The sequence below is a fragment of the Rattus norvegicus genome, chromosome 2, assembly GCF_036323735.1.
Source record: "Rattus norvegicus strain BN/NHsdMcwi chromosome 2, GRCr8, whole genome shotgun sequence".
NCBI classification, from domain to species: Eukaryota; Metazoa; Chordata; class Mammalia; order Rodentia; family Muridae; genus Rattus; species Rattus norvegicus.
Window position 1 is genome coordinate 199,107,368 of NC_086020.1, and position 17,420 is coordinate 199,124,787.

Below are 17,420 nucleotides of genomic sequence, written 5' to 3' on the forward strand. Positions count from 1 at the left end.
GCCTGGAGAATACCAGAGAAATTTAAGTCTTCAGTTTACCCACACTAGTACTAAAATTCTGAGACCTTATTTATTTTATTAAGGAAACAGAAAATGGAGAAGAGGGGACACAGAAGGACCAACTGTGGGAAGTTTTCCAGTAGCAACCACGAAAAAACACCACACCAAGACTGGCCTCTCAGTAAGCTGGAGGGGTTGGGTGTATGGAGTTGTTAATGATCCCTCTCTGTTCGATCTGCTGTGAGTCCCAGCTAGCCATCTGCCATTGTGATAGCATGACATTTGACTAGAATGGTGTTTGTTTCCCTTTTTCAAAAAGCGAAGAACTGTAATGGGCTGTTTAGGGAGTGGTTAAGCAGAGTAAAATCCAACACATGCTTCTAGACTATGCCCGGCACTGGCTCTGAGCTGGACCCATAAATGCACCTGGCAAGCTTACCAGCCTTGTGGTGGGTGCTGCTGACTCATCCCCATGCATTACACAGAGGCAAAGAGAGCTGGGGGCAGGAGCAGGCAAAGAGGGCACGAGTATGTGAGACTCCACGACGTTAGTCATAGGAGCGTTGCTCTGTAGACGGTTTAAAGCTGAGAAACGTACCCTGGCCAAGCCGCCGAGGGTGATAGAGCGGTGACCCAGAGGCCTGCCTGCTCAGGCAGCTTCTGAGCTTGCCCGCATCAGTTCCTCATAGCTGAGCTGAAGTGCAGGCCAGAGAGCTGACACTGCGTGCTTATGCGCATGCTCCCCGTGCCCAGAGCCTTGAGGGCACTCAGCATCCTGTTAGATCCCACTTGGTTCTGAATTTACTTCTCTGGGGATTGTATATTTTCAAATAGGAGCTTTGGAGGACTGGAAAGGTGTCTCAGCAGTGATGAATACTTACTGGTCTCGCAGAGGATCAGGGTTTGGTTCCCAGCACTCAAGTTTGGGAGGCTCGCCTGTTCTGGTCTCCACGGACGCCTGAGTATGCATACATACACTCGCACGCGCGCACACCACGCGCATGTACATACATTACATCTTCAACTAATAGGCTTCATGGACTGAACGCTCGCTAAACTTGATGCTTATACCAGGAATTTTCAAAGCCCTTTCAAGGAGGGTCTTTCCTTTTCTCAATTGTATTGTAGGGATGTAAGGCCAGCATTGTAACATGCCGATAATGACTCTTCTCCTTAGCCTTGGGTTTCGTTTTTTGGAAAAAAAAATTTTTTTAACTGAAAATATATCGTTTTGTTAAGATGAACTCATTACGTTTATTTCTTTTTCAAAGGGAATGTCTTGTATGTTACCTATGCTGTCCCCAAACTCCTGGACTCTCCTGCTTCAGTTAGGCAGTTAGGATGACAGGCAGGTGGCACCCTGCCCACTTTCTGTTGCTGTCATTGATGGTGCAGAGGCTTGAACACAACTCGGGGCCTCACACATGCTAAGCAGGTGCTCTGCCACTGACCCACATCCCAGCCCAGCCATTTTTATTTTTATATCAAATAATAAAGTATTTGTAATGTCTCAATTTAAACTTTTTTAAAAAAATCCTCAGAACTGTTCATTTAGCCTTAGGAAGATGTGGGCACTGATATGTTTGACACTTTACATATCAAAATACCTTCTCGAATCTATCTGCAGCCAGGACTAAATATTCTATGGCGGTTTCTTACTGGGGAAGGCTTTTGTGTTTTGAGACAGGGTCTCATATGGCCCAGGCTGGCCTCAAACTTTCTACGTATCTGAGGTCAGCCTTGAACTTCTGATCTGTCTCCCAAGTGGTAGCTTTATGGGCTTTAGTAACCTGCCAGCCTTTATGGTATATAAAATGATTTATGTTCTTATATATAGTAGATTAAAAAAACATATGAACACAGTTTTTTTTTCTTTTCTTTTTTTTTTCGGAGCTGGGGACCAAACCCAGGGCCTTGAGCTTGCTAGGCAAGCACTCTACCACTGAGCTAAATCCCCAACCCCACAGTTTTTTTTTTTTTTAAGATGTACTTATTTATTTGAGGCATGTCTCTCTATACAGCCCTGGCTGTCCTGGAACTCACTATGTAGATCAGGATGGCCTCAAACTCACAGACATCTGTCTACCTCTGCCTCCAAATGCTGATATTAAAGGGATGCACCACCATGCCTGACTTACTTGTTTTTATGTGTATGAGTGTTTGACTGTGTGTTTATGCACACCACACGCATATATCACACTGGTGGAAGCCAGAAGAGGGCATCAGATCCCCTGGAACTGGAGTAACAGATGGTCGTAAGCTCACGTGTGAGCGCTGGGAACCAAACACCCTTCTGTGAGAACAGCAAATGCTCTTAACTTCTGAATTAGCTCTCCATCCCCATGAGCCTTTGGTTGTTACTGTAAAGGGTACTGACGTGGTATCTTTTCATTATTACAACACCTTTGTAAGATGAGAATTATATTTATTTTACTGGTAAGGAAATACAACTCAGAGAAATTAACTGGGTCAGAGACCTGGTGTACTACTTCCCTACCACTAGGTAACAATGTCCCCCAGAACTAATGGCTCCAAATAATAGCCATCTACCTGGCACTTTCTGTGGCTCTGGTATTTGGGAGCAAGCGAAAGGTTCAGGCAGGCACAGAGTTCTCAAGAAGGATGTGCGTCAGGGCTGAGATTGCCTGAAGGTTTTCACTAGGGACCAGAGGATCTGGCTCCAGAGAGGGTCACTCATGTGGTCTTTGACAGGGAGACTCAGTGGAGCCTCCAATAGGCCATTCTGCTTCTCATTGATATTTGACAGACAGCTTCCTCACCAGCAAGGATGGGGGCGGGTATTAGACTATCGTTGCTGCTTTGTTAGACACAAGCCCATACCCAAGGATTTCAGACCAGCACCTTTCTTTTCCCTGTAGTTCTGAGCTGGAACCCAGGGCACTGTGTATGCCAGGCAGCTGTTTTGCCAAACCCTAACCCAGGTGCCATCTTTCAAAGCGAGTAGTCGCTGGGTGTGGTGGTTCACCCCTTTAATCCCTGCACTCGGAAGGCAGAAGCAGGTGGATCTATGTGAGCTTGAGGCCAGTCTGGTCTACAGAGTGAGTTTCAGGATATCCAGGACTATGTAGGGGGAGCCTGCTTCAATAAATAAATAGAATATATATATATATATAGTTTTATATATATATACACACATATATACATATATACATATGAATGATATGAAGAATCAATGTAGATATTTCAGTCATCGCAGCTAATAAGTGGCAGAGCCAGGTGTGAGCCCTAGGTCTTCACCCTCACCCCATTTGTGATTCATGCCTGCCTGGGCCTGTACTTCTAAACACCTTGGTCTTCTCTGGTCTCACCATAGCCACAATGTGCCCAGCACACCGGCGCTCTACACTCCACACTTTACCTGACTGTTTAACAAACCTACACTCTGGCTACCTTTTTAGGTTCTGATCCAGGGCCCAGCTTCCAACCTGATTCTGGCACTGGGCTGCAGAGTAACAAATGTGAGGCGGACGGCAACAAGATGCAGAACTCCCAGAGAGTCTTCGAGGAAGACCCACCGAAAGGTGAGAAGGCTTTGCTCCAGGAGGGGTCGGCACAGTCACGATTCCCAGGCTACAGGCTGTCTCTTCAACCTTTCCCTTCCAGAATTTTATTATAGATATGACACTCCAGGACAAGATGACTTAAATCACAGAGGAGGATTCACCTTTGTCCAGTCTCATGTCTTACATGAAAATAAAATCTCTTCATCTTGTAAGTAGTCTCCTGTATGACCCCGTCTGTGTCAATAACCACATTTTCCCACCCTCTCTAGGCGGCTGCCTGGGTCTCCTGCACTTACAGGAAATTCAGGTTTGCCTGGGGGTGGCAGAGAGGCTGAGCAGGGGCTGGGAACTGGGAAATGCTGTCAGTGTAAGTTAGAGGTGCTGTACCAGTTAAGTCGGGGGCAAACGTACACTCTGAACCAACGATGGCTGTCTCCATTACTCTCCCTACTCAGTGTCCAGAGTATACACGTAGACACGTTGTTAATTTCCAGTGCACACATTTGCAATCTTAGGGGAAAGTGGAAACACCACATGTATGTATAGAGATGACACAAAAAGGCAGGGCAACTCTCTCCCAAGACCTTCCTAATTAAAAGGGACTTGGACCTAAGAAAGGAGAGCTCAAAGCCAATGTGGTAAGTACTAAAAGCAAGGCCCAAGGATGCTGTGAGGACAGGGAGACGCTACATCCGTTTCATTCAGCAACCACTCACACCCACTTTTTTTTCCCCTCCATCTTTATTAACTTGAGTATTTCTTATTTACATTTCGATTGTTATTCCCCTTCCCGGTTTCCGGGCCAACATCCCCCTAACCCCTACCCCTCCCCTTCTTTATGGGTGTTCCCCTCCCCATCCTCCCCCATTGCCGCCCTCCCCCCAACAATCTAGTTCACTGGGGGTTCAGTCTTAGCAGGACCCAGGGCTTCCCCTTCCACTGGTGCTCTTACTAGGATATTCATTGCTACCTATGAGGTCAGAGTCCAGGGTCAGTCCATGTATAGTCTTTAGGTAGTGGCTTAGTCCCTGGAAGCTCTGGTTGCTTGGCATTGTTGTACATATGGGGTCTCGAGCCCCTTCAAGCTCTTCCAGTTCTTTCTCTGATTCCTTCAACGGGGGTCCTATTCTCAGTTCAGTGGTTTGCTGCTGGCATTCGCCTCTGTATTTGCTGTATTCTGGCTGTGTCTCTCAGGAGAGATCTACATCCGGCTCCTGTCGGCCTGCACTTCTTTGCTTCATCCATCTTATCTAATTGCACACCCACTTCTCTAACAGAGAAGTCCTTTCCTCCATCCTTCTAGAATTCTTCCTCTCGGAGGCAAGCACCAGGCAGAATGTTTCTCACGTTTCACAACTGTCAATGCCCGAGACCAAAGAATGCCACTTAAGCAATTTAGTCAGGCTCCTCTCCCTCCTCCCCATCTGACAAATCCTCAATTGGACATATTTTCCCAAAGTGAGTCACTTTGATCCTGCTGAAGGCTCATTGTGGATTTTTTTTTTGCTGTATTCTTGGTCTTTGGGCCTTTCTTCCTCCTCTCATCCCCCTGATACCCTCCCCCTTCCTCCTTCCCCTTCTATGGTACAGGGAATGGAGCCTGGAGCCTCACACAGGTAAGTCAGGTGCTCTATTACTGAACTATAGCCCGGCCCTGGACTTCACATATGAGAAATGCCACGGACGCACTGAAGGGTGATCCTGAACTCCCTTAGAGATATTTGAGTGACTTAGGGGTGGATGCCATTTTTCCCTCAGTCTTGGAAAAGAACGTTCAGTAAAGGGAGCTGTGGAAACACCGTCAGGTTCCTCATCTGAGAGACAATGGAATCTGGTGTTGATCTGCAGTCTGGTCTAGAACTGAATCCTATGGCACTGGGCTCATTTCAAATGTGTATTTCTGGTTCCAGTAAACTCCAAGCTACATTTAGAGACAACTGCCACTTGAGATCGAACTCACTAGCATCTGTGTTAATGGCTCAACACTGCTTAAATCCGTACCTTTTGACATCTGCCCTGTGTCCTGGGACTGAGGAGCAGTCTGGGCTGATTGTCCTGGTCTGGTGGAAAGGAGCAGAGCCTCTCTCTGAGATACCAGTGACTTAGAGCAGAGTAGGAAGGGCGGAGGGCAGAGGAAGAGGAAGGGAAAGGGGGGTCCTCCGCAACTGAAGTGTTACTTATCACAGCCATGTTACTCCTGACAGAACACTCAAGGGAGGATTTATTGTGGCTCATGGGCTGAAAGAGTAGAGCAGAGAGAGCTGGTGGTTGGGGTTGGAGAAGGCTGGTTACATCTTTCCTAGTCAGGAAAGAGTGCTGGCTGGAAACAGAGCCAGCCTCTTACCCATAACACGCACCCTCTGGTGCTCCACTTCCTCCAGCTAAGTCCTACTTCCACCTAAAGGTTCTTCACTTCCCAAAGCATCCCTGTTAACTGGCAACCGAGTTTTCAAGTGTGGGAAGCAGGTTGAGGTGGAGCAGTCATGCATTTCATATACAATCTGTAACAGACAGGGCACACCCCATATACACTCTGTAACAGTGTACACCCCATATACACTCTGTGACACACAGTGCACCCTCCCTATACACTCTGTAACAGTGTACACCCCATATACACTCTGTAACAGACAGGGCACACACCCATATACACTCTGTAACAGTGTACACCCCATATACACTCTGTGACAGACAGGGCACACCCCATATACACTCTGTAACAGTGTACACCCCATATACACTCTGTGACAGACAGGGCACACCCCATATACACTCTGTAACAGTGTACACCCCATATACACTCTGTGACACACAGTGCACCCTCCATATACACTCTGTAACAGTGTACACCCCATATACACTCTGGCAATTACTGGGTAGCCCTCCTTCTCTTCACCCTTTTTTTTTCTTTTTTTTTTTTGGAGCTGGGGACTGAACCCAGGGCCTTGCGCTTGCTAGGCAAACGCTCTACCACTGAGCTAAATCCCCAACCCCATATACACTCTGTAACAGACAGGGCACACACCCATATACACTCTGTAACAGTGTACACCCCATATACACTCTGTAACAGACAGTGAACACACCCATATACACTCTGTAACAGTGCACACCCCATATACACTCTGTGACACACAGTGCACACACCCATATACACTCTGTAACAGTGCACACCCCATATACACTCTGTGACACACAGTGCACCCTCCATATACACTCTGTAACAGACAGGGCATTCACCCATATACACTCTGTAACAGTGTACACCCCATATACACTCTGTGACACACAGTGCACCCTCCATATACACTCTGTAACAGTGTACACCCCATATACACTCTGTAACAGACAGTGCACTCACCCATATACACTCTGTGACAGACAGTGCACACACCCATATACACTCTGTGACAGACAGGGCACCCTCCATATACACTCTGTAACAGTGTACACCCCATATACACTCTGTAACAGACAGTGCACTCACTCATATACACTCTGTGACAGACAGTGCACACACCCATATACACTCTGTGACAGACAGGGCACCCTCCATATACACTCTGTAACAGTGCACACCCCATATACACTCTGTAACAGACAGGGCACTCACCCATATACACTCTGTAACAGTGCACACCCCATATACACTCTGTGACAGACAGTGCACTAACACATATACACTCTGTGACAGTGTACACCCCATATACATTCTGTAACAGACAGGGCACTCACCCATATACACTCTGTAACAGTGCACACCCCATATACACTCTGTGACAGACAGTGCACTAACACATATACACTCTGTGACAGTGTACACCCCATATACATTCTGTAACAGACAGGGCACTCACCCATATACACTCTGTAACAGTGCACACCCCATATACACTCTGTGACAGACAGTGCACTAACACATATACACTCTGTGACAGTGTACATTCCATATACACTCTGTGACAGTGAACACCCCATATACACTCTGTGACAGACAGTGCACACACCCATATACACTCTGTAACAGACAGGGCACACCCCCAAATACACTCTGTAACAGACAGTGTACACCCCCATATACACTCTGGAACAGACAACGCAGACCCCATATACACTCTGGACTATTGTAGGACCCCTGCCCCCAATACATACTTGTCTCTTTCCTTGGCTGTTTCCTTGGTTTCCACGGTAACCCTCCATGTTTCTCTTCATCATTTAGTTTCTCTTCTGGACTTAGTTTTTGTCTCCTAAAGCCCTTGGTGCTAAAATCCGTGAAGAGTCTAGAATGCACTTGGGTTTCACCTTTTGGAAGTGGTTCCCTGCCTACGCTCACCAGATGAAGGAGTGGCCTGCAGCTAAAAAAAATACCGGATCACATATGACACCCAGGGACATAAATTCTTAGTCTCTTACCTGCTAACAAACAAACAAACAAATATCTGCAAGTAAACGAAATAGAAATAAATATTTATATAATATATTTTATAATATATAATTTATATAAATATGTATAAATATCTATTTATTTCGTATTTTGAGGCGGGGTTTCTCTCTTCAGCCCAGGCTGACCTTGGGTTTATGGCAATTCCCCTGACTTAGTCTTCCGAGCGCAGGAGAGTTTTATGCTGGAGTTTCCTTTTGGTTATCATGGTTCACATCTGCACTACTAACAGTCAAGAGTACTGCTGCGAGTTCAAGGCCAGCCTCGGATACAGAGTGAGAACCAGAAATGGGTGCCACTAAGGTGCCTTGGCCGGTGAGGGTCCTTGCAGCCACGCCTGCCGATGTGAGCTCAGTGCCAGGGACTTGTGGTGGAGGAGAGGACCGGCTCCTGCCAGTGTTCCCTGACCTGCACATGGGCAAGGGGCATGGCGTGTGTGCACTGCATATGATAAATCAATAAATGCAATACAAATACATTTAAAAATAAAGCTGAGTTTCTTTTCATGAACTCAGAGTTCTTGAAAGAAAATTGTTTTCTGTGTTCTTTTACTCTGTTGCTTACACAGTTGTCACGTTTTTATGAACTATTTCACCCGTGCTGCAAAGTTGAGGAACACATCCCCACCATTGGGAGTTCTCTGGCTTTTTGGTTTTGGCAAAACTCCTCTTGCTCCCTGTTTTTGTCTCACTCCTGCTGCCTGGGACTTGCAGTGTATACCAGGCTGGCCCCCACCTCAAAGATCAGTGAAGGCCATTTTGATACTCTGAATTTAATCACAGCTAACATTTTCCAGCTTGTTCAAAAGCAAAATGGATCTGGTCCTGGAGAGCGAACTCAGAACCTTTTGGAGACGAGCACGGTTCTGCAGCAGGGTAAGTGTTTTATTATTACTAAGAACAAAAGCAAAGCCAGGTGTGGCGGCAGCTCTCACCCATGTTCTCTAAACTTGCGGGGCCAAGACAGGAGGCCTACCGAGAGCTGAAGTCTAGACTGGGCTACATGGTGAGTTTGAGACCAGTGGGGTGCAGAATAGGACTCTGTCCTTAAAGTTAAACACACACACACACACACACACACACACACACACCCCACGTGTGCACTCACACACAAGAAATCGAGTTTCTGTATCCAGGTGCATACACTATACCACTTAACTACCTAGACGAGATTTCTTGTCCTGGACTGTCACTGGTAGAGCTGGAGTTCAAGCCTAGATCTAACTGGTATTTCTTCAGTCACTGACTTGTTCATTCAGCCAATGTCTAAGTGCCCAGGGCAGGACTCTGTGCTCGGTGTGGAGGCAGAGACAGCAGCAGTGTCTGCCCCTGAGTTTGGTTTTCTGATGGAGGAGTCGTGAATGTCAGAAGGGAGCACGCAGAGTGCTACTGGCCTTATTTGGTGGTTTAAGAACCTGAGCTCAGAGGCAAAGTATCTATGACTGAACTATCACAGGATGTCAGGAGGGATGTGAAGAACTCTAGATTAAGGCTTTTTGAGGAGAAAAGGCCCTTGAGCAAGTTCAGGAACCTGTCAGTCAGTGTGCCTGGAGCCCAAAGGGAGTGGCAGAGGCAAGACGAAGCAGGCAAAGGCCTGCTTCAGATTCTTCAGAACAACGGGAAGCCAAGGGACTTTTAAAACAGGGACTTTTATAGAATTATAGGAGCTCACTGTAGCGGCCAAGCTTAGTGACTTGCGTCTGCAGTCCCAGCATTCAGAAGGCTTAGGTAAGAGTTCTGGCCAGCCTGGGTAACATAGTGAGTTCTGGGGCAGCCGGAGATGGTCTCATAAACCAAAACAAAACTAAATACAAAACACCGCTGCAGCCAGTGAGAAACAAGGAGTGGATTAGGGGGACAGACACTGGAGCCAGAGGTCAAACAAGGCAGCAGTGGGAGACTCCACTGGGGTCATGGAAGATTGGCTCAGGGAGATACTGGGAAGCTATCATTGGGAGTTTAAGATAGAACAGATAACAGGGCGGAGTGGCAATAGTCCAGGCTATTCACCCAGACAAATTCAAGCCTGAGCCTGCTACCCAGAAAAGTACAGTGATTTAAAATATAAAATTTGAAGTCAGGCATAGCACGGATCACCTGTAATCAGAGCTCGGAGGCTGAGGCAAGAGAATGGGTGAGTTTGAGGCAAGCTTGGACTACATAGCAAGACAGGGCAGTCAGGGCTGAATAAGGTGACTGTCTGAAACAAAACAGAACAGAACAGAACAAAAGAGGGCTGTAGTCTGACTCCCAGCACCCACACCAGGTGGCTCACATATGCCTGAAACTCTAGCTCTAGGGTCCTCTTCCGGCTTCTATGAGTGTGCGAACACACACACACACACACACACACACACACACACACACACACACACATTCTCTCTCTCCTCTCTGTCTCTCTCTGTCTCTGTCTCTGTCTCTGTCTCTCTCTCTCTGTCTCTCTCTCTCTCTCTCTCTCTCTCTCTCTCTCTCTCGTATACAAATATAAGTCATTAAAAAAAGAAAGCTGGGGTTGGGGATTTGGCTCAGTGGTAGAGCGCTTGCCTAGCAAGCGCAAGGCCCTGGGTTCGGTCCCCAGCTCCGGAAAAAAGAAAAGAAATCCAAATCAACAAAAGAATGTAGTTTTTGGAGACATCTTAGTTTTATGTCATATCTGTCCTTGGAAAGGTGACTTACCCTCCCCAAGCCTCTACTTTAAAATGGGAATAAGAGGACCAGATTCACCAAGACTACCGAGAAAACATCAAGAATGGTACTTGGCTTAAAATTATATTAGATTTCAAAATAAACCAAACAAACAAAAAACAAAAAGCAAAACACCAAATTTGAAGTGGGATGGGGACTTGGTGATAGGAGGGGGAGGGAGCTGATGGGAGGGGATGGAGTGGGACCAGAACGCATCATACAAACATATCATATACATGTATGACGTAACACATTTTAAAAGACTCACACGTGAGGTACTTGACAATACTGTGCTCCTATTGGAAGCAGTGGGAGCTTCATATGGGGGGGGGGCTCCGAAGCCCCTGCACTTCCTGTTGCACCACACTGCCATCCCAAGAGGCAGAAAGCCTCTCACCTGGAGGATGGCTCCGATGTGCTAAGTGAACTTCAGAACCAACTGATATGAATGTGATAGGGGCAGAGAGACTCTGAGGTGACATGCATTTGAAGCGACATCCTGGAGGAGATACTTCTCACACATGTCAGTCCCAAAGCTATGTTTAGCAGAGGGACGAAATGCATGAGGCTCTGTCACAGACCTATGGGCAAGTACCTGTAGCAGCCCCTCTCCATACAGACTAGGGAACAGTTCAACAGAGCTATGCAGTGGTCGGCCTGAACCCAGTGTCACATGACAGACATAGGACAGGAGGTAGCATAGAGAGAACCATTGACTTAGAGTCGCTGCCTTCTTTTCCCTGCTGCCTAGTCATGCATGACTGGTGCTTGGGTGAACTCACGCCAAGGTAGTATCATTGGCTTTTGTGTGCATTTGTTTTATAAATATACAGGGTAAAGGGTTGGCCCCAAAAGAATAACAAGTGAAGAAGAATCTCTTTGGCTCTTTCTGTTCTGGAGAAACAAAACAAAACAACAAACAAGCAGTTCTGGAAGAATGGACCTCATTGGCTGTAGTAACCACTTTTCCTTCAAGTTAGCCGAGGTTCCATGGGGTTATGAATATTGTAAAAGACAGGGTCCCTCAGCTACAGACAGACAGACAGACACACATGCACACAGGCACATATTCATACATGCACCCAGCCATCATGGAGCCTAGAAGGAGAGTGTGCGTGTGTGTGTGTGTGTGTGTGTGTGTGTGTGTGTGTGTGTGTGTAGGGGCCATACATAGGTTAACAATATGCTTTTGTCTTCTAGAAAACTTCCCAAGACTTACCTGGCCCCTACCTCCGACCTTGTAACACCGTCACCCCACCTCTGCTTCTTCAGGATTCCTAGAATCCAGTCCTCATGTGCCAGCAGCAGCATGGAAGAAATAGAATCTAAGGTGAGGACCGAGAAAATCCTCGCAGCCCAGGCACCTGGCCTTCGTGAGCACAGACAAGCTAGCTTTCGAGCCAGTAAAGGACAGGCCTTCAGAAAATGTTCTAAGAACAATTTCTGCTCAGCGCTACCCTAAAAGTGCAGGACCTCAACAGCCACATGGTTTTCATTATTCCTAAACTAAATCCAAAGGAAACTTTCTGGAGAAAGCGTTTGGTGGGTGAGACCTCCTCTGCAGGATTGCCCTGGCCCAGGCTCGAAGGCCCCCGTCTGTCGCAGTGACTGCGGTTAGGGGCGCCTACTATGTTCAGACTGTAACACCAGCCTCGGTTACTTTCATATGCCTGTGTGGTATCAGTCGGTGCCCACTCTCAGTCCTTGTCGCTGGCCCCTGAGAGCTGTTCTTCTCTGTGGCAGGAACAGGGAATCGGGCTGCTTTCCTCCCCCTCTGACTCACTCTCATCAGTCGTGTGTTCATCTCCTTCCTCTCCCTCCCCTTGACAAATACATTCCATCTCAGACTGGTTGCCTAGGAGACCAACCTCAAAAAACAGAAATAAAAGCATGTGGAGACAGAATGCTCCAAAGATTCCGTCCTGTAATGTTTCATAATGAGTAGATCCAATGATCAGAGACATTAGTAGATTTATGTAACTAAAATGTGCGGGCTTTCTCTCTGTAGATTTTAAACTCGCCTTTGGATCATGCCTTAAGGACAGCAACCAAACTGAAAAAAAACACCGACCAAATGATCAAATCCATTGCAGAAGACCTTACCAGAGCACAGCGATGGAGACAGCAGCTAAAATAGCACTAACTCAACCCTGGGCAGCCAAGTGTTAAAGTGTTGGGTCTTCTCCAAAATATCTTACTTGTGACATAATGCAGGAAGATGGTTTTCTAGAGAAAACACTAAAACTTTAAGAAATGAATTACGCAAAGTGTTTAAATGGAAAAAAAAAACGGAAAGTAAGCCCTCTGACATTTATGTATTTATGTGAAAATAAATCTATGTTCTTCCTAATTCTTAATGAAATAAACACAATAAAACGAATACCTTTCATCTGTTAGCCTGAATCTGGGTCAGTGAGATGGGAAACAGATCTGTGGGCTGCTACAGAGGGAGGTGCTGCAGATCCTGATAAAACCACAAATAAAGTCAAGGGGTTTTCAGGTAAAAAATGCTTGGAATCCAGCAGACAACACGCTGAACCCAATTGCTCAGTAACACACGTAACATAAAATACTCTGCTTCTCTCTGCGATTGCGCACCTGCCTGGGAGGCGTCACTGCGGTCCAGGATCAGTCCAGGAGAGTACTGGGCTGTCTTCTCATTGGCCTGGGGCAAAGGTAAAAATCCAAATTTCAGGCTGGGGAGATGGTTCAGCGGCTATTTATTGGCTGCCAAACGTTTGACAACCTGAGTTTGATCCCTGGGACTTGTGTGGTGGAAGGAGAGAAACAACTCTTGAAAGTTGTCCTCTGACCTGGGCATGCCCCCCCCCCCCACTGAATATAACATTTAAAAAATTAAAAAAATTCAAATGGGGGGGCTTTATTCTCATCACTCAGAGGGTAGAGATAGGCAATCTCTGTGAGTTTGAGGCCAGCCTGACCTACAGAGTGAGTTCCGAGACAGCCAGGGCTGCACAAACAGAAACCCTATCTTGAAAGCAAGCAAACCAACAAATTAAAAAATCTAATTAGAAATAATTTCAACTAAATGTATATGAATTTTATGCTTTCATTTAGTTGACAAAAAAAATTGTATGTTCAATTGTCTTAGAGTTTTACTGCTGTGAACAGACACCATGACCAAGGCAACAAAATAATAAGGACAGCATTTAACTGGGGCTGGCTTGCAGGTCACAGGTTCAGTCCACTGTCATCAAAGTGGAAACACGGCAGCCTCAAGGAAGACTTGGTTCAGGAGGAGCTGAGAGTTCTACATCTTCCTCTGAAGGCTGCTAGGAGAAGAGTGGCTCCCATGTGGCTAGGACGAGGGTGTTAAAACCCACACCTGCAGTGACCACTCTGACAAGGCCACACCTCCAAATAGTGCCACTCCTTGGGCCGAGCATATCCAAACTACCACATCAACCATTGCCAAGTTGGAGACTATATCCACCAAATTCTATACATTCCAGAAAGCTCTTACCTGACCTACTCCCACTGCTAGGAACTTACAGAAAACTCAGGCAGTTCACTGAACGTTACCAAATGCAAGATGGCCTCAGGTTTGCTGAGGGCACTAATTGCAAGGAGGACCACTCTCCTGTGGCTATACGGTGACCAAGACGCATGGGTCTCAGGAGAATGACCACACCACTGGAAGCACTTAGATAGCACAGTAAGTTGTACTTCTGCCAAAAGGTGTGTAGCCACAAGTCAGGCAGGCACATATCCCTTGCCAGTGCTGTGGAGTTTCTATTCCTAGTGCAAAGGACACTGCTGTGTGGCCAAGAGCTTGGCCCTCACATGCTGATGTCTAATTTAAAAGGCACTCATCTGAAAAGCGAACCGTAAGGCTAGCCAGAAAGAGTGTTTGCTAGGCAAAGGGTAACTTTTGAGAAGGAGCAACCTGGAACACATTAAAAATGGCAGGGATTGGAGTTGGAGATTTAGCTCAGTGGTAGAGCGCTTGCCTAGCAAGCGCAAGGCCCTGGGTTCGGTCCCCAGCTCCGAAAAAAAAAATAGCGGGGATTGGTACCTGGTGCTGTCTTTACACTTCCTTAGAGATAAAACTTCTCGCATCTTTTAAAAGGTGACACATTTTGCTTACTCTTCCCACAGTAGGTAAGGAGGGATATTCTGCAGACGCTGGAAAGAATGTGGTGGAGATCTACAAGACTCAGATGTGGTGGGTGGGCAGGCAAACCTGACAGGAATGAGAAGAGCTGGACGGCTGCTCCTGGGCAGGTTTAGGAAGCCATTTACAGAGAGGTTTAACTGAGGAGGCCTCCCCAAATGGATGGTGCCCCGTCCGCTGGGATCCTGGGCTGAATAATAGGGGGAAGGAAAAGGCACACCTAAGCTGTCTCATTGCTAGGGTGACCTGCTGCTTCCCACTCCAGCTGTCCGATGCTCTCCTCCACAATGGGCAGGAACACTTAAACCATGAACCAGAATAGAGGCTTCCTTGTAGAACTAGCTTTGTCAGGGCAAAGAGAAAAGTAACTAACAGAGGAGGTAGTGTGAGGTGGGACTGTTGCTGAGATGAACTGACCGTGAGGTTGAAACGCTTCTGGAACTGGTTTGACAGAGGAGTGTGGAGGAATCTGGAGCTGTTGGCTACAGAAGTGCTAGTTCTAGCTTACAGCCGTTCAGGTGGGCGAGGAATCCCAGAATGTGGAGAGATGAGTGGACTGTGGGGTTTTGGAAGGGAGCAAGGGCGCTACTGGAAACTGGCCGAGAGGTCTTCATGTCCCATTCTGGTCAAGAATGTGGCTGCATTCTTCCCTTGTCCTGAGAACTTGGGAGTTGAAATATACATTGTGTTGATAAGCTGTCCTCCGCTATTTAAATGTGTTGATAGCAGGCTGTCTTGTGCCAGACTCCAGCATGTTTCTTCAAGTGTCATTTATTCAAGCGTCCTCCAAAACTCCCAGCCCCGAGTCTTCCCAACTCGGTTAAACTTTCTAGAAATGTTCTCACAGACCCACTCACAGTTGTCTCCTTAGCAGTCCTCCTCCAACTCCTGTTAGGTTAACAACCAAAATTAACTGTCACAGAACCTTCCCACCAAACACACAGTTTTTAAAAGCACTTATGAGAGAGCAGGCTGAGCAGGCTATGGGGAGCCAGTCAGTAAGCAGAACTCCTTCATTATATCTGTCTCAGTTCCTGTCTCCAGGTTCCTGCCTTGACTTCCTTCCATGACAGACTGTAACCTGTGAGTCATACAAGTTCTTCTTCCCCAAGAAGAAGTAAGCCTGAGGTAAGTCCACCAGAGAGCACACATAGACACGGAGCGGAAGAGAAAGTCTGTATTGACTGTCTGCCAGCTGCTTGGGCGAACTTGGCCAAATCAGGCAGCCCTGATTCCCACTGTTCCTTGTCTTTTGTGCACAAAGTCCACATTCTGGTTGGCACAATTCCATTAGCAAGAAGCAGAACTACAGAAGCCAAAGAGCAAGGTTAGAACATTTAGGGACATTCCTGGACCCTGGACCCATGGACCACGTCTTGGATGAGTTAGGTCTTTGCTCCTGTTAGGGATGGTGTTGGGGCCTACATGCTGGGTTTTAAGGTTAGAATGGTGCCCCTAACATGGAGTCAGTTGTGCTAAGGTCTGGGGGCCTGTTACAATAGAAGACTACTGTACTCATTACACCCCCAACCCTCCCTTTTGGGACGCTGCTGCCTCTGTACCAATGTATGCCTAAGGTATGGAACTTGCTGATTTTACAGGGGCTTTTGGGTAAGAGATTTCCTTGAGCCTCAGGAGACTCTCAGAGAAGCCCAGTGAACCTGAGGTGACATGGTACGTCCCCTCTGCTTCACCACATAGCAGCACTGTGGTCCTGGCCTTCAAGGATGGACTAAATCATTTTACATGAGATGAACTTGAGACTTTGGGGTCCAGGAATGCTATGATTTTAAACAAAGCGTCAGGGTGTCAAGCTGATAAGAGGTAGGCTTGTGAGAGTTAATCTTGATTGCCAACCTGACAGCACTTGAACTTGCTTAGGAGACAATTTCTGGGGATGTCTGTGTGGTCATTTCTGAGTTTAACTGAGGCAGGAAGACCCAGCCTGCACAGCACTCTCTGTGGGCTGGGATCCTGCACTGGATAAACAGAAGGAAGTGAGGGGAGTGTCAGGACTCATCTCTCTGTGCCTGACTGTGGGTGCAAGGTGACCGGATGTCTCCCACTTCTGCTCTCACACTTCTTGTCCATGATAGACTGAACCCTCAAAACTGTGAGCAACATAAGCCCTTCTGCCCTAAAGTAACTTTCTTTTGTTAGCCATTTTGTCAGCAAAGAGGGAAAAAAGTAACTAATGTAACAGCAAAGGAAACAGGCATCTAACAATGTGTGCAGTGACTCCATTTCTGCTTTTTCTTTGTTTCTCCCTCCATACAGGGTTTCTCTGTGTAGCCCTGGCTGTCCCGGAACTTGCTTTGTAGACCAGGCTGGTCTCGAACTCACAGAGACCAAGTGCAGGGATTAAAAGTTCCCACCACCACACCTGACTTAAGTTGTGCTGTTTTGTTTTTTTTTTTTTTTTTAAAACAGGGCTTCCATATTTTCTTGAATGGTGCACACAAACCTTAAGTGAATTATATGAAATGAAGCTGAGTTTGGAGAAAGAAAAAAACTTTTGTTTCCCCTCTTTTACTGTTCTGTTCGGGGTTCGTGTGCTATTTCTGTGTTAGTTTGCTTTCTGCTGCTGTGACAAAATATGACCCAAAACAGCTTTCAGGTGGAATAGGTGGGTTTTT

At 46.7% G+C, this 17,420-nt stretch overlaps 1 protein-coding gene and 1 long non-coding RNA gene across 7 annotated transcripts in view; one reads left to right on the forward strand and one right to left on the reverse strand.

The window, feature by feature from the left end:
• The window catches only part of Aknad1 (AKNA domain containing 1), a 43,539-nt gene extending 30,504 nt beyond the window's left edge, over positions 1 to 13,035 (forward strand). For 3 of the 6 annotated variants that reach the window (XM_063282594.1, XM_063282593.1, XM_063282595.1), the window contains exons 8-12: positions 84 to 181; positions 3,420 to 3,542; positions 3,625 to 3,732; positions 8,762 to 8,840; positions 11,850 to 13,029. In XM_063282594.1, the coding sequence (XP_063138664.1) occupies positions 84 to 181; positions 3,420 to 3,542; positions 3,625 to 3,732; positions 8,762 to 8,840; positions 11,850 to 12,111 (670 nt within the window). In that variant the 3' untranslated portion in view covers positions 12,112 to 13,029. Of the gene's footprint in view, positions 1 to 83; positions 182 to 3,419; positions 3,737 to 8,761; positions 8,841 to 11,849 lie in introns of those variants that run through there. The other 3 variants (NM_001044303.2, NR_073134.1, XM_039103167.2) reach the window with 3 other exon arrangements.
• LOC102547393 (uncharacterized) lies at positions 5,716 to 12,515 on the reverse strand. The gene is made up of 3 exons (XR_351961.5): positions 12,433 to 12,515; positions 7,677 to 7,879; positions 5,716 to 6,025 (listed from the first exon to the last, which is right to left on the reverse strand). It is a non-coding gene; the product is annotated as an uncharacterized LOC102547393 (long non-coding RNA).
• Positions 13,036 to 17,420: the final 4,385 nt, after the last annotated feature.